The sequence below is a fragment of the Brassica rapa genome, chromosome A03 (assembly GCF_000309985.2).
Source record: "Brassica rapa cultivar Chiifu-401-42 chromosome A03, CAAS_Brap_v3.01, whole genome shotgun sequence".
In the NCBI taxonomy this organism is placed as follows: Eukaryota; Viridiplantae; Streptophyta; class Magnoliopsida; order Brassicales; family Brassicaceae; genus Brassica; species Brassica rapa.
The window spans coordinates 16,281,639-16,299,798 of NC_024797.2; the positions used below are offsets into that span (position 1 = coordinate 16,281,639).

Sequence of the window (18,160 nt, forward strand, 5' to 3'; positions counted from 1 at the left end):
TACTATATAAAAGGAGCTAAATCCTAGCTTCCTAAGCCTTGCCACATGAACAAAATAATCAGAACCAACCATTATGCCATGTCATTCCGGACTGGACTTTAAAAAAAAAAAACCAACCATTAAAATATGCGAAGAGTCACGGTTTAACCTGGTTCAACTCCAGTTACATCATAATAAAACAATGCATGCATTGATTGTTGATTATTAGTCTTCTAGCTACCACATCTTTGCCATCCTAAATCAAAATCGATTTTTACAACTTTAACTTGCCCCATACTTAATATTCTTATAGCTGGTGAACAATTTAATTTAGGAAATCGTTATATTTCATGTCAAAAATGCATACTGTATTCATTGAAAATTAAATAACATATATTCTACCATTAGGATCAAGAACTCTAATCTGAAGACTATATATTCATCCCCTCTCACTCTGAAAAAACCACCACCGTCAACCGTTCAAGATTTTGTGTAAGTCAATATTTGAAAGTCACAATTTTGTCAATTTTTTGGCATAAGTGATATGTTTAAGAGTTGGATAGTTAAGTCCGTATGCGGTTGGGGACGTGGGGTTTGGCTCACCTTCCACTGTTTATTTTCAATTGTTTTAATAATAGATTCATATTGATAATCTGTGCGAACAAACGTATAAGATTTTAGTTGGTTAAGATTAAACATAGACCGACAATCTTCCGTCTTTAGCTATTGGTCTCCGCCAAAAAAATTTGATTTAATATAATAGTTCCTGCCTGCTAAGCTACTACAATTGTAGTTCACGTCTATCGGTCATATAAAATATTTAGTTTTTTTTGGCTTTATAAGATTTTAGTTTGTAATTAATCTCATGGTTCGATTTTATCCATTGAGACCTTTTTCACTATGTTTTATTATCAAACCATTTCACTTTGCCTAACATTTAAATATTCTTTCCTTTGTTTAAGGATTGATTGTTCCTCAATACCATAGTCAAACCAACCGCCAAAGGTCTTCCGCTTATGGGAGGTATTTTGAATTTACAAGTGCATTTTTGAATCAAAAACATTATTAGTATTGATATATTAATTTAATACTTTAATCCAAATCTTTAATAAAACAAATATAAAATACAAATTATGTTATATATATATATATATATTTATATTTTTGACTATTTACATCTTATTAAATTTGAAGTGCACAAAAAAAAAGAAAAGTTACATCTTATCTGATAAGATTCCAAATATATAAATACAATGCTATGTTTTGATTTTTGTTTATTGCTACGAAACGTTTTAAAAACTTGGGAAAAGGTAAAAATACAGACGACATGACCGACCACTCCTTTTCTCCTGGTTTGCAAGAATCTAATTGAGTTGCTTAATATTTGTTCCAAATTAATATATAGTCCCATCAGAATCATAAATTAATAATCTATCTCTATATAGTTTTATATAAGTACTAAATAAAGATATTTTTGTTCATTTTATAGTTACAAAACTCTAATAAAACAAATATAAACATTATTAGTAAAATATGTTTTTTATTTAAAAATACAAATTATGAAAAAAACCACAATTAGTTCTTAATAAAAAAATCATGCTCCCAACTGTATCAACAGATTCGTCATTCACCCCTAGAAGACACATATAGGAATAATTAAATACTTTGGCAAAAAAAAAACATTTTTGTGATGAAGATTCTTAGATGATGATCGTTTTCTATACAAACATGCGGCACCTCTACACCATTGTTTTAATCCCAGGAAAACACGTAGAAATCTATTAACACAAATATTAACATACTTTAATTAAATATGTAATCCGCGCGGAGCGCGGACACCGGCTTAACTGTAACAACAACAAAAAGAAGATGTAAACTAAAAAGGAAAAATTCCACAAAAATAATCCAACTAAATTTTTAAGCTTTTAATACTCATTTTTTTTCTAGCCATTTTAATACCCAAAATAGTTATTTTGATCAATAAATTTAGTTTTAAAATTATACCCGTTTTAATACCAAGCTCATTTTAATCAAAAATGTTAATTGGTTTCAAACCAAATTAAAAAAAAAAACTCTAAAATTTATAAACAAATCTTTTTTAAAAAAATTAATATAATTTTAAGTTTTAGGAGTAAAAATGACTAAAATTTTGGATAAAAGATAGAGATTATACTCATTACTTCCTACTATTTAAGATAAAAATAGTTAGTTTACAATATTTTTGTTACTAATTTACAAGTTAGAAGATTAGTATAAATGGGCCGAGATAGGGTTTAAGGTGGGTTTCATCTATTGGGGTTTAATGCAACTAACTGCTCTCTCTCTCGCTTGAATGATGAAATCGATTCTTCACTGAGAGTTCTCTCTACCCCTGCGAATGGATTCCACTGATGACGATTTCGGTGAGCTGTACGTTGACGACAAGGCTCACGCGACTGCTTCCCTCGCCGGCGATGACGTATGCGAAGAATCGGAGCACACTCCGATTCTTCCCGGCAAGAACAAGGGTTTTGAAGTGACAGAAGAACCCGAATCGCGACTCGAAGCGAAGAAACTCGATGATGTGGATAAGGATTCGAGTCCGTGCGTCGACAACAACGCTTGTGCTGCGAATCGAACCGAGGCGAAAGAAGAGTGGGAGTACAGTGACAGTGACGATGATGATGATTTGAATATAGTGCTGAAAGAAGACGATTCGGTTGCTTGTGGATCGAACGCCAGCAATCAGAGACGGAGTGTTGGAAGCTGGGTGAGTGTTTATGTTTTAGGGTTTTGATTTGGTGGTGATCAGGGTTTTATCTAATTGAATCTTTGTGTGTGTTTGATGCGTTCTTGTCCAGTGCACAATGCCAAACAGTGGGATGGTGGTTAATGGACGCATGACGATGGAAGCTATGAATCCGTCTCTAGGAATGCCTCAGTGTGGGTATAATAATTTCTCACATACTTGGTCAAGGTTAGTGTCAATGGTCAAGGCTGCCACTTTTGATTCTAGCTTTTGTTGGAAGTGATTGGTGAACAATGCTTTCTCTTTTGTTCTCAGGGCAAATTTCCATGGGTTTGAGAAGAAGCCGTGGAGGAATCCTGGTGTGGATGTTAATGACTACTTTAATTTTGGGTTTAATGAGCAAAGCTGGAAGGATTATTGTAACCCTGGGGTAAGTAAAACATGTTTCGATTTCTTGATGTAATATCATTTGTGGAAAGGGCGTATTTGGTTTGATTTTGATGAGTTTTTTTTTCTGTTTTAGGTAAAAGGAAGAGCAATTGAGGTTGAAGGTGGAACTCTTGGACGCACACCTTCTGTGGATTTGCGTTATCCACGTGATTTAGACCCTGATGTGGTGATACAGGTCAGTCAGAGACTGAATGAATGATTCTTGGTTTGTTATGTTTTTTGTTGCCATTATTTGTTAATGATGATGTAATGTGTTAAAACCAGGTCCCGGTGACTGCTGATGTTGAGGAGCTATCAAGCATGACACCTGTGGAAGCAAGGTCTCTCATCAAACCATCAAATGGAGCATCTAGAAGCGAGGAGTTTCATTCAGATATCGGAGCAGATTTGCATTCGTCTGGTGATTCGATGAAAGAAGAGGTTTCTGTTGGGTGTGAAGACGAATATACTGGAAGTTTCAGAGGAGAGCAATCTCCTTCGAAAGAGAATTGCCGCAGCAGGGAAGTAACACCTTGCGATAAGGAAGTTATTGAGGAGGAGAAAGAAGAGACTTGTTGGAGTTCAGATAAGGCGGATTCATCCTCAGTGGAAAGCGAATCATCTCATAGATATCGCTTTCGTTTTAGCCCTACCTCTTCATATTCTGTTGGTAAAACTGAGGAATCCGAAGATCCTGGAACAGAATCATCAAAAGACGGTGCTATTGATGACCAACGTGAAGCCAGTACCCCACCACGACGAACTAGATTTGCGGAACATGAAGCAAACAGTACTAAATGCGTGGAAAGGAGTGATACAGGGCATTCTAGACACAGAAGATCTCACCAAGACTCAAGCAAAAGGCATTATGGGAGAGTTGACTATGAGGCAGATAGGAGAACAAAGCATGCAGATGCATCGCGTACACCAGATCGAGATCTTGGCAAGAAAGTGTGTTATGGACGTGGAAGATCATATCGTGATTCGAGCAGAAACTGGCAGAACAGACCATATTTTACTTTGGGAAAGGTCGGTACTGAAGTTAGAGGCCTTCCGCACTCAGATAGAGGAAAACGTCATGGTCGTTCATATTCACCTGTGGATCTTGATCGAGATAGAGGGCAAAGGTTAGGTTGGCGCAACAACAAAGAACCATCACATGGCCGAGGCTTTGATCCTTCTAATGGTTACAAGTATGAAGCGGGTCTTCAAGAGTATAACTCACGTTCATCCTTCAATCTTAACCACAGAAATTCTCGAGTGAGTTTAAACAAAGAGGAGGATAGATATGGTAGGCAACATAATGAAAGAAGATATGGCCGTGAAAGAAGTCCTGCCATAGCCTATGAAAGCAACAAAGAGGATAGATACGGTAGGCAACACTGTGAAAGAAAATATAGCCGTGAAAGAAGCCCTGGCCTAGCCTATGAACGCAACAAAGAAAGAAGGCCTTATTATCAGGACCGTATTCCAATATCTGATATGGAATATAGGTACCAGATTGAGTACTGTTCTATAAATGGAAGACATAACCCCAATCAGAGTCGCGAGGATGAACCTTATTATGGAAGAAGGTGTGACTACGATTATGATTTCCCTCGTGGCAGACATGAAGATGAAGTTCAGAGGACAGAAAATGGAATTCCATTTGAGCTTGCTTACAGGGAGATGCATTCTTTTGCTGAAATGGGAAGGAGAGACTTCGAAAGATATGAAGAGAATTTCTCTGAAATAGATAGAAGACACTATTACACACTTGGTTGGCATCATGATAGGTTTGGCTCAGATAACGATGGTCATAATAAGTACAGAGACCAAGGTGCTTGGCCTACGCCGTCTTTACCATTCAGAGATTCTTGGCAGACAAAAGGATCGAGAGGTGATTCTTGGAAAGATGAGACCAGAGACTTCACAAAAAGGGAAGCAAATGACAGGCAGAATAATCTGTTGTATAAGGATGCACCAAGAGATGGTTGGACACGGAATCTTGTTCGTGGCGATAATGTGAGCATACAAGACAGACTAAGGTATGATGATGATGATGATAATTGGGTTCGTCGTGATAAAAGGAGGTATCAGTTGGGAGATTCAGTGAGAGAAATTGCTCATTCTGAGCATCCTTCATATACTGATGAGATTTTAGTCACCAACATAGGAGTGTCAGCACATGATCGAATCTCCATCAAACAAAGACCTGGATATTTTATGAGCCATGTTCATGAAACTGTTGAAAGACATCAAAGATCCAAAAAGCTGAGAAGAGATGGGAATGCTTTCATCAAGTGTCAGGATCCGATTGACTCAACTGGTAGACAAGGGAAGGTAAAAAAACAATGAAACCGAAGTCATACACATTTTTATCAAATATAAGTCATGCTCCAATGTTTTAATTTATAAGAGATTAAATATCAGTTTGTGTGGAATGAATAACATGACCTTTTCTCATGTGATCTTTTTTGTGTGTTTCAGCTCGCTAACCAATCAAGAATAAGATTCTCCAACGGCAGAGATACAACAGAACAGCAAGGCCGTCAGAAACCAAGAAATGTAATGGGCAAAGGAAACGAGAAAGCTGTTGTGAAGATTCAAAGTTTGATTGAGAAAGAGGAAGGTGAGATCATTCAAGAAGAAGAGAGGAACGTGACAGGGACTGGAATAGACGAGGAACGTATACAAGAGAGCATTAAGAAGATGGAGAGACGAAGAGAGAGGTTCAAGGAACCCGAATTGGTAGCAGCCAAATTTCATTTTCAAACCGAGCAGGAAGCCAAAACCGATGTTACCAATCAAGTGAGACCGGTTAGGAAGAGGCGATGGTGTGCATAGCTAGCAAGCAAAATATCAAATTGGTTTTGGCTATTCGAAGTTAAATACAATTACGGTTATCAATGGTTGGACTTAGATTTCAAGGTTATTTTGCATTTTGACCATAAAAATTAGAGTTTTTGACCACGTACTTTAATGTTTAGTATGTGAAATCAAAATGATCTAGCAAAGATTGAACCGGTGATATTGTGAATTAGAGCATACGTTTATACTTATCGTGATAACCACAGTAATTTCAAGTTACAGTCAGATATTTGTAATAAATAGTAAGTATTTTCTAAATATCAATTTTGATAACCGGTTCGCTTGATAACCGGTTTACCAGACCAGTTATTGACCAAGTTTTGTGGTTAGAAGTAAATAATAAAATTGGAAGCGTCTCCGCAAATAATATTCGTCGAGTTTTGGTGAGGTGGAATCTCAGCCGTCCGATTAACACGCGGTTGATCTGAAGAATCTCTTCTACAGAGAGGAGAATTCAAACCAAGTTTCCATCGACGATAAAAAACGACCAATCTCATCACGGTTCCTGTCCTAAAAGAGGCTCTTTCTTCTTTCTAGCTTCCAAGGTGCGTTTTTTCTCTCTTAAATCTGCAATTTCGAAATTTTGGAATTTATATGAATTCACTTTAAGAGTCTTGGAATGTTTCTCTAGAAGGATCCGTATTGTTTTAATATGATTTTGATTTAATTGAGAAGTAGTGGATCTGCTATATCAGAAGTTGTGGACTATTCAATCTTATGCAGTTTTGATTTTGCCAACTTAAAAAATCGAACTTGCACTTGAAAGGCTTTGAATTCGGATTTTTTTTTTGTGTGTGTATTATTAAGTGAAAATTTAAAGTTGATTTTGTGGGTTTTGAATAGAAAAGTTGTGTCAGTTGTTTGCTGTTGGCAATGGCGAGGATAAAGCCTCAGGCTCTTCTTAATCAAAGCAAGAAGAAGAAAGGTCCAAGTCGTATAAGTATCTCCACGATTGTCGTGTGTAATCTTGTAGTTGCTGTAGTCGTACTTTCCTTGGTCACTACTTATCGCCATTGGTCCCAGAGGTTTGTTTCTTTGATACACTTATGTTGTCATAAAGATTCTATTTTCTACTTCATTTTGCTTATAGCTAGAAACTTGCTATCTATAAAGGTTTAATATGATCTCGCAGGTCAAGAAACGCTATTGAAACCCAGAGTCAAAGATTTGAGGTACTGTCTTGAGAAGTTTTTTTCAATGCTTGTGCTTTTTTGTTTGGATTGCAATGATCTGACTTTGTGTTTGTGTGTTCAGGACACAAATGCTGCTTCAGAACAAAAGAGTTACGATCTTCCTGGTTATGCCGTATGTTAATCTTATCTCCCTGTCTACTTTCTTATCTCTCTTGTTTAATAACTGTCTCTTTGTTTAAGTTTCTTGTATGCATTTTCATTGATGTCTTGCTTCTATCTCATGTAGGATATAAGCACATCAAAAGGTCTCATAACTGTGGAACTCTTTAAAGATGCTTCCCCTGAAGCTGTGGACCGGTTTCTAGATCTATGGTTAGTATCCAAATTCGTCTCTTCTCTTTCAAGCTAGGAAGAAAAGAATATTATATGTATTTGATTAAGCTAGCTCATGACTCGTTATTAAGTAGGACTCTTACATCTACCTTGATAGGTTTCGAGTAGCTTCAGTTTCTTCGTTGAATGACTTTGAACCTCAAGTCCTTATCATTCTTTACTCTGTGTTAGAAGTAATACATTTGAGTATTTGTTGCAGTCAAAAAGATCACTTCAAGGGAATGCCATTTCATCGAGTTATAAAAAACTACTTGGTACAAGCTGGTCACTCTCAGAGCTCCATACCTGTTGAAGAGTGGACATCTAAAGGAAAGCTCCGTGGTCGCCTTAACACTAGGTAATTTGCTTTAAAAGTAAACTCTTCATCATCTCTCTTTGGTTTAAGATTCAAACTAAAACCGTTGTGCTGTTATTCAGCCCAAAACATGAGGCATTCATGTTGGGGACACCAAAAACCAAAGGGAACAACAACAACAAGGACTTCGAGCTTCTCATCACAACGGCACCAATCCCGGATCTGAATGATCAACTTATAGTCTTTGGAAGAGTTCTTAAGGGAGAGGATGTAGTACAGGTTTGATCATTCAACAAAACACACACACTCTCATCTTCTGAACTTTTATGGTTTTGTCTCATTGTTTAATGTGTTTTAACGGTTACAGGAGATTGAGGAAGTGGATACAGATGAGCATTACCAGCCAAAATCGCAAATAGGGATCATTAGCGTTATACTGAAACGAGAACTATGAAATGCTCTGTAAATGAGGTCCATCTTCATGCTCACTGTTTGTCTAAATCCTCTTCTGAGGTTTTGTTTTTTTACTGATTATTTCCTTCTGTTTTGTAATTTTATTTGATCTTTTCGAGGAAATATAATCTTTGTTTTAAGTTCATATACTTCTTTCGCTGAAAGGCTTTTTAGACAGTTGTGTTCATAAATATAGTCTTTCATAATAAGATTGTCTTCAAGAAACCAAAAGTTACAACCAATAATAGATCATAACCAATTTATTACATGTCTTAACATAAAAGTAAAAGGAAACAAAGACTTTAAAAGATCAGCAGCACAACGATATCTCTGTCTACTTATTTTGAGTATCCTTAGACATGATCACAAGAGTAGACGAAACTTCCATACCACTAATGTTACCTTGAATATTATCAAGCATGTCCATCATCTTACCTTCATACTCCTCAAGCTCCTCAAGGGAAAGCTCTTCAATGGGCTTGTCGAACCTCTCTTCTCCACCAGCAGTTTCAAGCTGATGCTCAAAATCTTCCCCTCGCTTCTTCTCAGCTTCAACTTGCTCCATGATCGAGTTGAGACGTTTGCATATCCTTTTCTCTTGCCTAGCCCGGTTGCCTCTACCGTTGCCTGATGTCTCGCAGCTGTCCGAGTCTTCTGACTCGTTGTTGTAGCGCTCTGCAACCAGTTCAAAGCTCGGACTCCCGTAGGGGTAAGGTTTGTTTCCGGGAGAGAAGACCATGATACCAACCTCGGCGTTGCACAGAGTCGCAAGCTCACCAGCTTTCTTGAACAAACCAAGTCTACGTTTTGAAAACGTGACTTGCTTTGTGTTTGTGTCTTGCACTTTCTCCATCTTAATCTTTCTCCTACCCATTTTTTTTTCTTTTGTTTATGTTTTTAAGTTATTGATTTGATTTGTTTTGCAGTCATTTCTTTATGTATTTATAGTAGTGAATGTGTGAAGGGTTTTCATTGAGCCTCATCATCATATTCAAGAGTAGTTTAAGAAAGTCAATTTTGCATAGATACATACTTAAAATGGTCATTGGTAAAATCTTTAACTGCCTTATTAGAGCATTGAATTGTTTCTATGTCTTCAATCAATATCCTTGGATATTTGACTATTGTTAGTTTTAGTGGACCTTATTATTAAATTGTAGTTTGGACTACTAAAGAGAAAGTTACCATGCTGACAAAAAAAATACATTATTACCAAACTAATTTCTTTACAACCAAAAACAATAAAGATGGTCTCAGCAAAAAACCAAAACTTCTGTATATGATTCCTTTTTCAGTACTAAATATATTCTGGAAAAGCAAATTTAGGTATAATATAATCTAATCACTTATTCATTTTGTAAAAATACAACTGGAGATACTTTTAGTTTAAAACTTCTATTTTTTTCATTCATTTCTGTCTATATTTGTCTAGTTCCAATTATACAGTTGGAACTTTCTAATCACGAGGCTGACCGAATCAGCGGATAGGGTATATAAAAAAAATCTAGTCGTAAAATCTTTAAATATTTAATTTATAATTTTTGTTTTAATTTATTTTATTTACACAAATTAAAATGAGGTAATTTTTCGGCAGATTTTTGGACCTTTCAAGAAAGAGTAAATTTGCCCCGTCGTCATGGAAAAAATAAAGATATTTTTTTGTCTGAGTCGATGTTTTTCCTAGTGTTGGCGCCGTGACTTCTTTTCTAATAGTGTCTTTTTTTTTGTTTTCTAGTAATATAGTTTTTTTTTTAATTTCTAAAGATATTCTGTTTTCTTCCGGTTTTTATTATTGGAACTATATTCTTTTTGATCCAATCTTCGTTGTAATGATTATTATAGGTTGTTCGACAAATTTAGCCCAAATTTTTTATCTTTATCTGAACATCTTTTATTGTGTAGATAACGAACGCGATTGCAACATCTTTAGGATGCGGAAAAGTACTTCGGTTAATAAAATACACGGAACAAGATTATTTTGCAATCAATATATTGTCAAAATCCAATATAATTTCAGTGTAGATTTCATCATTGATTACTCCTGAAATTATATCGTCACATCATATTTGTTAATGGTTTAGATGTGTTTTTCAAGATTTTTTTTGTTCTTGATGCAATGTCTATTATCAATTTCTTTATTATTGTACGGTATAACTCTATAAATTAACACTCGATAAATTAATAAACAACATAAATTAATAAATTTCTCTTGTCCCGAGTTGGTATGGTTTAAAATATGATAAAACTTAATAAAATAATAAATTTTCAAAAAATCTTATGTAAATATATGGTCTCATTAAAATTATAAAATGTATGTAAATATATGGTCTCATTAAAATTATAAATTATACATTTTATAAGAGTGCAAACCAACCATTATATTTTTTTATATATTCACAATAGAATTATCTTTATATTTTTTTAAGATTAAATTTATTTTGATGAGATCTAGCAAAATTATATCTAAAATCACATTTAAATTCTATGAAAAATATTTCATATATACCAAATAATATAATAAATCTAATATAGGTGTTGAATTTCAAAATGTTAATTAATGTATATACACAAATCAAATACTTTTCTTATTTTAGGAAATATATTTTTTAAATAGAAAAATCTAAAAAGAAACTTTCTGTAATTAATAACTATATAAAATAATAAAATATTAAAGTCTCAACATTATTAATTTATAGAGTTTTCGCTGTATATTGAATAAGAAAAAATTTATACAAAAAAGGAGAGATAGATTTCACGGGGTTTAAACTTTAAACCGTTAGAAGGGCGGTTTATCCCACAAACCAAACAATACATCAATCTCAATCTGGTTCTACGTTTCCCTATTAGTAGTGTTAATTTTTATTGTCGACACCAAATGTCTTTAGAGCACTTCCATTTTTTTTTAATGAATGTTAAATTTATTCAAGACAAAAAAAAACACTTTTGTACAATAGATGTGCCACTTATAATTGAAATTTTTTGAGCTATTTTAGAAGAAAAAAAAATCATTCTTTGCCTGCATCTTGATACAAACCATACTCTCATGCATGGCTTTGCTGCACCATGCCTTCTGCAGTTTCTTTCTCTCCAGATAGAGTAAAGGAGCGCTTGGAATGTGTATCGGATGAGGAACAATGTTGTGTTGTCCTGATTTGTGTTAATCAAAATCTCAAGAAGCTGATTCCAGTTGCTCGTGTATCGCGATCCAATGAATTTTCGCATCAGCCCTTTCCAAACTGTTTCAGAGTAGACACATTCAAAAAATAAGTGGTTCCTCGTTTCCACTTGACCTTGACAGAGAACACAAATAGCATCTCCTTGTGGATTCCATTTTAACATTCTCTCCCCTGTAGAAAGCTTATCTCGGACTGCAAGCCAAACAATCATGGAGAATTTTGGAGTTGCAGCAGAAAACCATACTCCCTTAGACCAATTAACTGCCGGACCAGGAGTTCCAAGTATTTGCAGGTCTGGCAAGTACTAAACTCTCTGTTATAGCGCTATCTCCTAGGCCCTTCCACAGTCTGATATCATCATTCTGATCCAGACCTTGGTCTCACAGCTTCAGTATCTATTTTTTGATGTTGATCAGCAAAACAGAACGATGATTCCTTCTGCGATACTGAAGAACAGCCAACTCCACAGTGATGTTAATATTGAGTCCAAGATCAATACAGCCTCGAGAACCAGTCATGTCGAAAATTCTACCCAATGGTGACCAAACATCAAACCAAAAAGATTATGAGCTCCATTGTTGACCTCAACCCTAGTTAGCGCTTGTGCCATACCTCGACTTCTTCCAAAGCCATGGCCCCAAAGAGCTTTTTGAGTTAACATTCCAAAACGAGCCTTTTCGTATGAGATAGGGGTGAATCCAATCGACCCATAGAGATTTAGCCGATAATATTCTCCATATCAGTTTCAGAACACAAACATTAGTTGTTTCTTCCAGCGGACGTAACTGTAGACAGAGGAGTATCAAAACATTTAAAAAAAAAAATAAAAAATTTATAGAGTGCAGGAGAGAGAAGAGAAACGAGATGACTGCAGAGAGAATTTGACACACTTATAAGAACTCTTTGACACCACCTGTCAATTTCTAATTACTCCTTTAATTATCAAATAAAAACTCATTAAAATAAAAATATATTTGGGTTGATATGCCTAATTTGAGTATGAGACAATAAGAACATGATTAATACATGTCTCTTAGGGTAGAGTTCTTATAAGATATTTCTCTTAGTTTTTAACTAAAAAAAACTAAGAGACGTCGTCTCTTCTGTGTTCCAGAAAAGTATGAATCTCTTTTTCTGGTTTTCGGTTAGTGAGACCTAGCCAGAGAGATACAAATAAACACAGTGATACATAATTTGATTCAAACCAAATAACAAACACACATACATGGGTGGGTCAAAGGTGTGTTCTTACAACAACCCTTGTTTATTTGTTGGACGACACAAAAAGGATACAAACAGAGTGATTAAGATTACCATACACCAGAGAGAGACTCTTTGAAACATATAGTTTCACTCTCTAGCTAGGCCTCATTAACCGAAAACCAGAAAAAGAAGTTCATACTTTCCTGGAACACATTCTTCTGATTTATCATTCGTACATGAACACGATATCTACCCTGAGGTATTGAAAAAGAGAAAGAAGAGATCATCAGAATATTTTTGATGAAAAGAATAACTTTGAAACGCTGTCTTTAAGCTGATGTTAATGTAAAGAAAAACTTACTGGTTTTATCTTGTACCTCCAATATGGGTGAGGAAAAACAAGCTCAAAGCCGCCAGGTGCAACTGGGCAGTGGTTCGTACAATCACAGAGTTCGTAACCCCTTCTCGAAGACTGAAGTAGCTCTGATTCTCCCTCTAGAACCATACTTGCTGATACCGTTGTAGCAGATGCGATGCTTTTGGCTGGTCGGACCAAATATATTTATCAAGAAAAAAATATACTGGAAAAAGTTGTGTTGAAACTTAAACATCATCAAAATAAACATACGTGTAACAGCGGTTATCCTAAAGACTGGATTATCGTTAACAGTAGCGTTAAATGGAAAGAGCTCCACTTTACTGACATTAACGCCATTAGTTATCGGTACGTTTTGGAATTCCGCCATAGCTGAAATGAAACAAGGAGAAGAAAGAAAGAGAGAAAAAAAATTGGTAAAAGTTTTAAAACATGAGGCAATAATAAGTTAATAACAAACTGATAATAGTGGTCACAGTTTTAATATTAAAATGTAGTGACGTATAAGCACAAGATTAAAATTTTAGCCCGCCGTTATATCCAGGAGACATTTTCAAACGGAAATCCTTTTCAAGTGAGAAAACTTGCGTTGCTCGCATATATTTTTACAAAGTTGCCATGGACTTGCAAGATCATTTCTCTAGCTATAGCAAAAAAAAAAACATAGTTTTAGTTAGCTTAACTAACCATTGGCGTGAAAATAGAAAAAGGCGCACATGTCTGGCGACGGAAGACTTATGTCGTCAAGTCCTAATTCAACAGCATATTCTCCCTGAGATATTAAAGAGAGAAAGAAGGGTGTCGTGTTAGATGATCATCAGGAAACCATAGCCAATTGGTTTGAAATATAGTAGCTACTATGGAATATATATGTATATTTATGGATAAAAACGATTATGATACTCTTCATCTAAAGCTAGTGTTAATGCATGTATGTACAGAAAAACTTACTGATCGATAATTACTTTGTGCGAAGTTTAGGTTAGCTAAAGTAAGCACAAAGGGGCCAGGCTCAATAGGACATTTTGTTACTTCACAGATGTCATAGTAGTATTGAATCCATAAAGTACCAATAGAGCCTCTGCGTCCAAAAGCCACATGAAACGATCTCCCTGCGAGGTCTCGGGCTTTATAAATATATTTATCTTCTTCAACCATTACCAATTCCGGAGAGAGTTTGGGAGGATATAAATATGGACTTTATCGAAGGTTTACCGACGTCAAATGGTGTGAATGTGATATTGGTGGTCATTGACAGATTGAGTAAGTATGCGCATTTCATTGCATTGCATCATCCGTTTACTTCAACAGATGTGGCGAGAATTTTTATAAGAGATATTGTGAAATTACATGGGTTTCCAAGGAGCATTACTTCAGATCGAGACAGGATCTTCCTCAGTACCTTCTGGACAGAAACTTTTAGATTGGCAGATACTAAGCTTAAGTATAGCACTGCGTTTCATCCTCAAACGGATGGACAATCCGAAGTTTTGAACAGATGTCTTGAGACTTATCTGCGTTGTTTTGCTTCTGAACATCCGCGCACTTGGTCGAAGTTTTTATCATGGGCAGAACTATGGTACAACACCACATTTCACAGTGCTCTGCAGGCAACTCCATTCACGGTTCTTTATGGTCGTGAACCTCCGTCGTTGTTACCATTTGAACCGGGATCTACAAAGAATTTTGAGTTGGAACAATCGTTACTGGCGCGGGATGAGATGTTGATAACATTGAAGAAAACGTTAGCTCGAGCTCAACAGGTTATGAAGGAACAGGCAGATAAGCACCGCAGAGATGTCCATTTCGCGGTAGGGGATATGGTGTATCTGAAGTTGCGGCCTTATCGTCAACAGTCAGTCGTGAAGAGATTTTTGTCAGAAGTTAGCAGCAAAATACTATGGACCGTATCAGGTGACAGAACGGATAGGTAATGCAGCGTATAGGCTGTTGTTGCCGGAGTCTTCGAAGATACATCCGGTGTTTCCAATGCCGTGCGGAGGTTTAGTGGGGCCTGAGGCGAATATAAAAATAAACCTTCCTTATAATTTTTTTTTATTAGAGCATAATATATATTTGAAAAAACATTAAGAAGAAAAATAATACTTTAAAAACTAAGACAAATATTTTTTCCCTCTTTTCCAATAACCTTTTTAACTAAATTCTAATAATCTAAATTCCTAACAAATTCTCTTTCTATAAATATAATTACTAAACCATTTATCTTTTCTTGTGATATGGTTGATCGCATATAAAACTTTACGAGTTTCCACTTGGAAAAGTTTTTTCCAACAAAGACTAAAACTGAAATCGCCAATAATATTTGATAAGAAATTCATGAGTCTGGATAACACTCTTCCTTTTCTTTCAAAAAATTTAGAATTTCAAGAGGTCTTTTGTAATCTAATGGCAACGACTCTTTTAGAACCATCAGTTCAAACACAAATCATCCCCAACAACATCAGAATGATTTACATGCCTTAAAGATGCAATATTGGTACAAGATGCCATCAAACTATCTTCACTTGCTGATTTCAGTTTATCAAATAAATGGCAAATTTAAATCACTCTACTACTAATTATTTTCTAAAATTTGGGGCCCTGAAAAAACTATATATTTTGGGGGCCCTAGGCGAAAGCTTTTTTGAATACACTTGAAGCACGGCTCTGTGTTTCATGTCTCTCAGTTGAAGTTGGCCATAAATCCGCAGGAACAAGTATTAGACCTACCTCAAGTGTGTTTAGGACCGGATCAGATCGAGTTGGAACCTGCTGAAGTGCTGGATAAGCGCTATGATTCACGCGGTGTTTTGGAGTTATTGGTAACGTGGGTGGGAAAATCGAGTGCTGATAATACTTGGTTGCCTTATCAGGAGTTCGTCGAGCAGTTTCCAGATTACAAGCTTGAGGGCAAGCTTGGTTTTGTTGGGGGAGGTATTGATAGGTTCAAGAAGGCTTACTTCAGGAGGAAGAAAGGAAAGGAAGCGAGACACGAGAGGGAAAGGAGTGACGTGGCAGGAGCCGTTGGAAGTTCAGAATAAAGAAGAGAAGAAGCAAAGACTCTGAGGGAGGGAGAGGGTTTGCCGTTAGTCTGTTATGAGTCTGTAACGGGAGTATATAAGTAGGAAGCTAGTGAGCGTAAAGGGTATGCTTGTTGTTGTATGTTCTTGGACGTTATGAGTCTAGAATACACAGTCGTTATGAGACTGGTGATCGGAGCTTACTCGCTATGAGAGTATTGCTTTAGATCACACTCAAGCTATTCTTGTATTTCTCATTGATAGTAAAGAAGTATTCCTTTGTTCATTCAGTTACAGATAGCTAAAGTCTATCATTGGTGCAGTGAAACTGGTTCGAATCAACGCGATGAGGTCCCCGACGGCGACTCCGGCGAGTCCGCAACGTCCGACTGCAGCGGATGAGCCTGAGACGACGATGCAAGATGAGGTGGTGTTCTTGCGAGAAGGTTACACGGTGTTGATGAATCAAGTTGCGGAGAACAAGATGCGATTCTCACGACTCGAAGATCATTTCCAGGAGATTATGAAGACGCTAGGGAAACGACCGGTCACGGAGACGTCTCCGGCGGAAAATCGCCGATCTGTTCCTGAATCATCGAATCACAACCATCAGGTACCGAATCGAATCTGGGAACAATATCCGGAAGAATCGCAGCTAGGTTATCGATCTGGTTATTTGAATACTGCGAATCGTGACAGTATGATCAAGAAGATTGAGATGCCGAGATTCAACGGTACCAATGCGATTGATTGGATTGTTGAAGTGGAACATTTCTTCGAGGTTGGGCGTTTTCGTGATTCAGAACGCTTGGATCTGATTGCGTTTGCTGTGGAAGATAAGGCCAAGAAGTGGTTTGCTTGGGTACGGAAACGAGAAGGATTTCGTGATTGGGTGGACTTCAAGCATCAGCTGGTTATCAGGTTCGCGGAATCGATTGACGATGAGCCAGAAACTCGTTTGTTCTCGATTAAGCAGACTGGTTCCGTAGCAGACTATGTATCAGAATTTGAGGAACTTTCGTCTCAAGTGTCAGGGTTGGATGATAAGCACTTGGAGAGGATATTTTACAATGGTTTGACACAAGAGATGAAAGAAGTGATAAGAATGAAAGATCCTCAAGGCTTACCACAGTTCATAGCAGCGGTATTGAGAATGGAAACAAGTGTCTTTTGTAAGGTGGTGAGTGGAGTTAAGAAGGAAGAAAACAAACAAGGGACACAACGCGGGCCATCAGGAGGCAGAGTGTACAACAATGGAGCTCTTCCTAAACTCCAGGACACGAGAGGTAACAAAGAGAATCAAGGAGGGAAGAACACAGTTCGTCCTAGACAACAATACACAGATGCCGAGTTGGATAAGATGAGAAAAGATAAGATTTGTTTCCGCTGTAAAGCTCCATGGTCAGTCACACACAGATCTGAATGTCCGAATAGAGCTTTACGCGTGATGACTGTAATCAATGGTCTACAGCTGGAAGTGGTTGATCAGAACACGGGAGAGGATGAAGATCAAGAGAATATTACGTGTTATGATCAAGAACTTCGTACATTGTCTTTGAATTCATTCTTCGGATTGGACTCACCAAGGACAATGAAGCTGAAAGGTTGTATTAACAACAAAGAGGTGATAGTCATGCTCGATAGCGGAGCTTCGCACAATTTTATTTCTCCAAAGATTGTGGACAGGCTGCACTTGAAAGTGTGTGCTGATAGCAGCCTCGACGTGTTACTGGGCAATGGTGTTACAGTCAAAGCAGGGGGAACCTGTAAAGCTGTTACATTAATGCTTAATCATACCGAGTTCACGTCGGACTTCATCTCTTTAGAACTGGGAAACGTGGATGTAATCCTTGGAGTTCAGTGGCTGGAAACACTTGGCACATGCGAGGTTGATTGGAAGCAACAAGTATGGTCATTTGTTTATGAAGGACAGCGAGTTACACTGTATGGCGATGAGTCCCTGCATTGTAATAAGCTCTCTTTCAAGTCACTAGCTCCAATATATCTTGGAAAACATCAAGAAGGTGGAGTGCTGTTGTTTTCCTCGAGCGTTACATCCATGAAACCAGAGAATAATCCATCAGAATCTTGCACTACGAGTTCACTTTTAACATCGCTGTTAGAA

General features: G+C 36.7%; 3 protein-coding genes across 5 annotated transcripts; 2 read left to right on the plus strand and 1 right to left on the minus strand.

Annotated features, from left to right (window-relative positions):
- Positions 1-6: 6 nt before the first annotated feature.
- LOC103859169 (FIP1[III]-like protein) lies at positions 7-6,177 on the plus strand. The gene is made up of 6 exons (XM_009136662.3): positions 7-2,728; positions 2,820-2,935; positions 3,023-3,137; positions 3,231-3,332; positions 3,422-5,458; positions 5,606-6,177. Exons 1-6 carry the CDS (start codon positions 2,357-2,359, stop codon positions 5,960-5,962), a joined length of 3,099 nt encoding a protein of 1,032 aa, XP_009134910.1. The 5' UTR covers positions 7-2,356; the 3' UTR covers positions 5,963-6,177.
- A 172-nt stretch (positions 6,178-6,349) lies between these two features.
- On the plus strand, positions 6,350-8,437 carry LOC103859170 (peptidyl-prolyl cis-trans isomerase CYP21-4). 3 transcript variants are annotated; one of them, XM_009136663.3, is made up of 8 exons: positions 6,350-6,531; positions 6,830-7,011; positions 7,119-7,158; positions 7,241-7,291; positions 7,406-7,491; positions 7,712-7,849; positions 7,930-8,086; positions 8,175-8,437. In XM_009136663.3, exons 2-8 carry the CDS (start codon positions 6,860-6,862, stop codon positions 8,259-8,261), a joined length of 711 nt encoding a protein of 236 aa, XP_009134911.1. In that variant the 5' UTR covers positions 6,350-6,531; positions 6,830-6,859; the 3' UTR covers positions 8,262-8,437. The 3 variants fall into 3 exon arrangements, with proteins under 3 accessions (XP_009134911.1, XP_009134913.1, XP_009134912.1); XM_009136665.3 differs by having other exon boundaries at positions 6,364-6,531; positions 6,844-7,011; XM_009136664.3 differs by having other exon boundaries at positions 6,375-6,531; positions 6,835-7,011.
- Positions 8,438-8,482: 45 nt separating this feature from the next.
- On the minus strand, positions 8,483-9,340 carry LOC103859172 (agamous-like MADS-box protein AGL29). Its single transcript, XM_009136666.3, has one exon. The coding sequence runs from the start codon at positions 9,132-9,134 to the stop codon at positions 8,595-8,597; it is 540 nt and encodes a 179-aa protein (XP_009134914.1). The 5' UTR covers positions 9,135-9,340; the 3' UTR covers positions 8,483-8,594.
- Between the last annotated feature and the right edge of the window lie 8,820 nt (positions 9,341-18,160).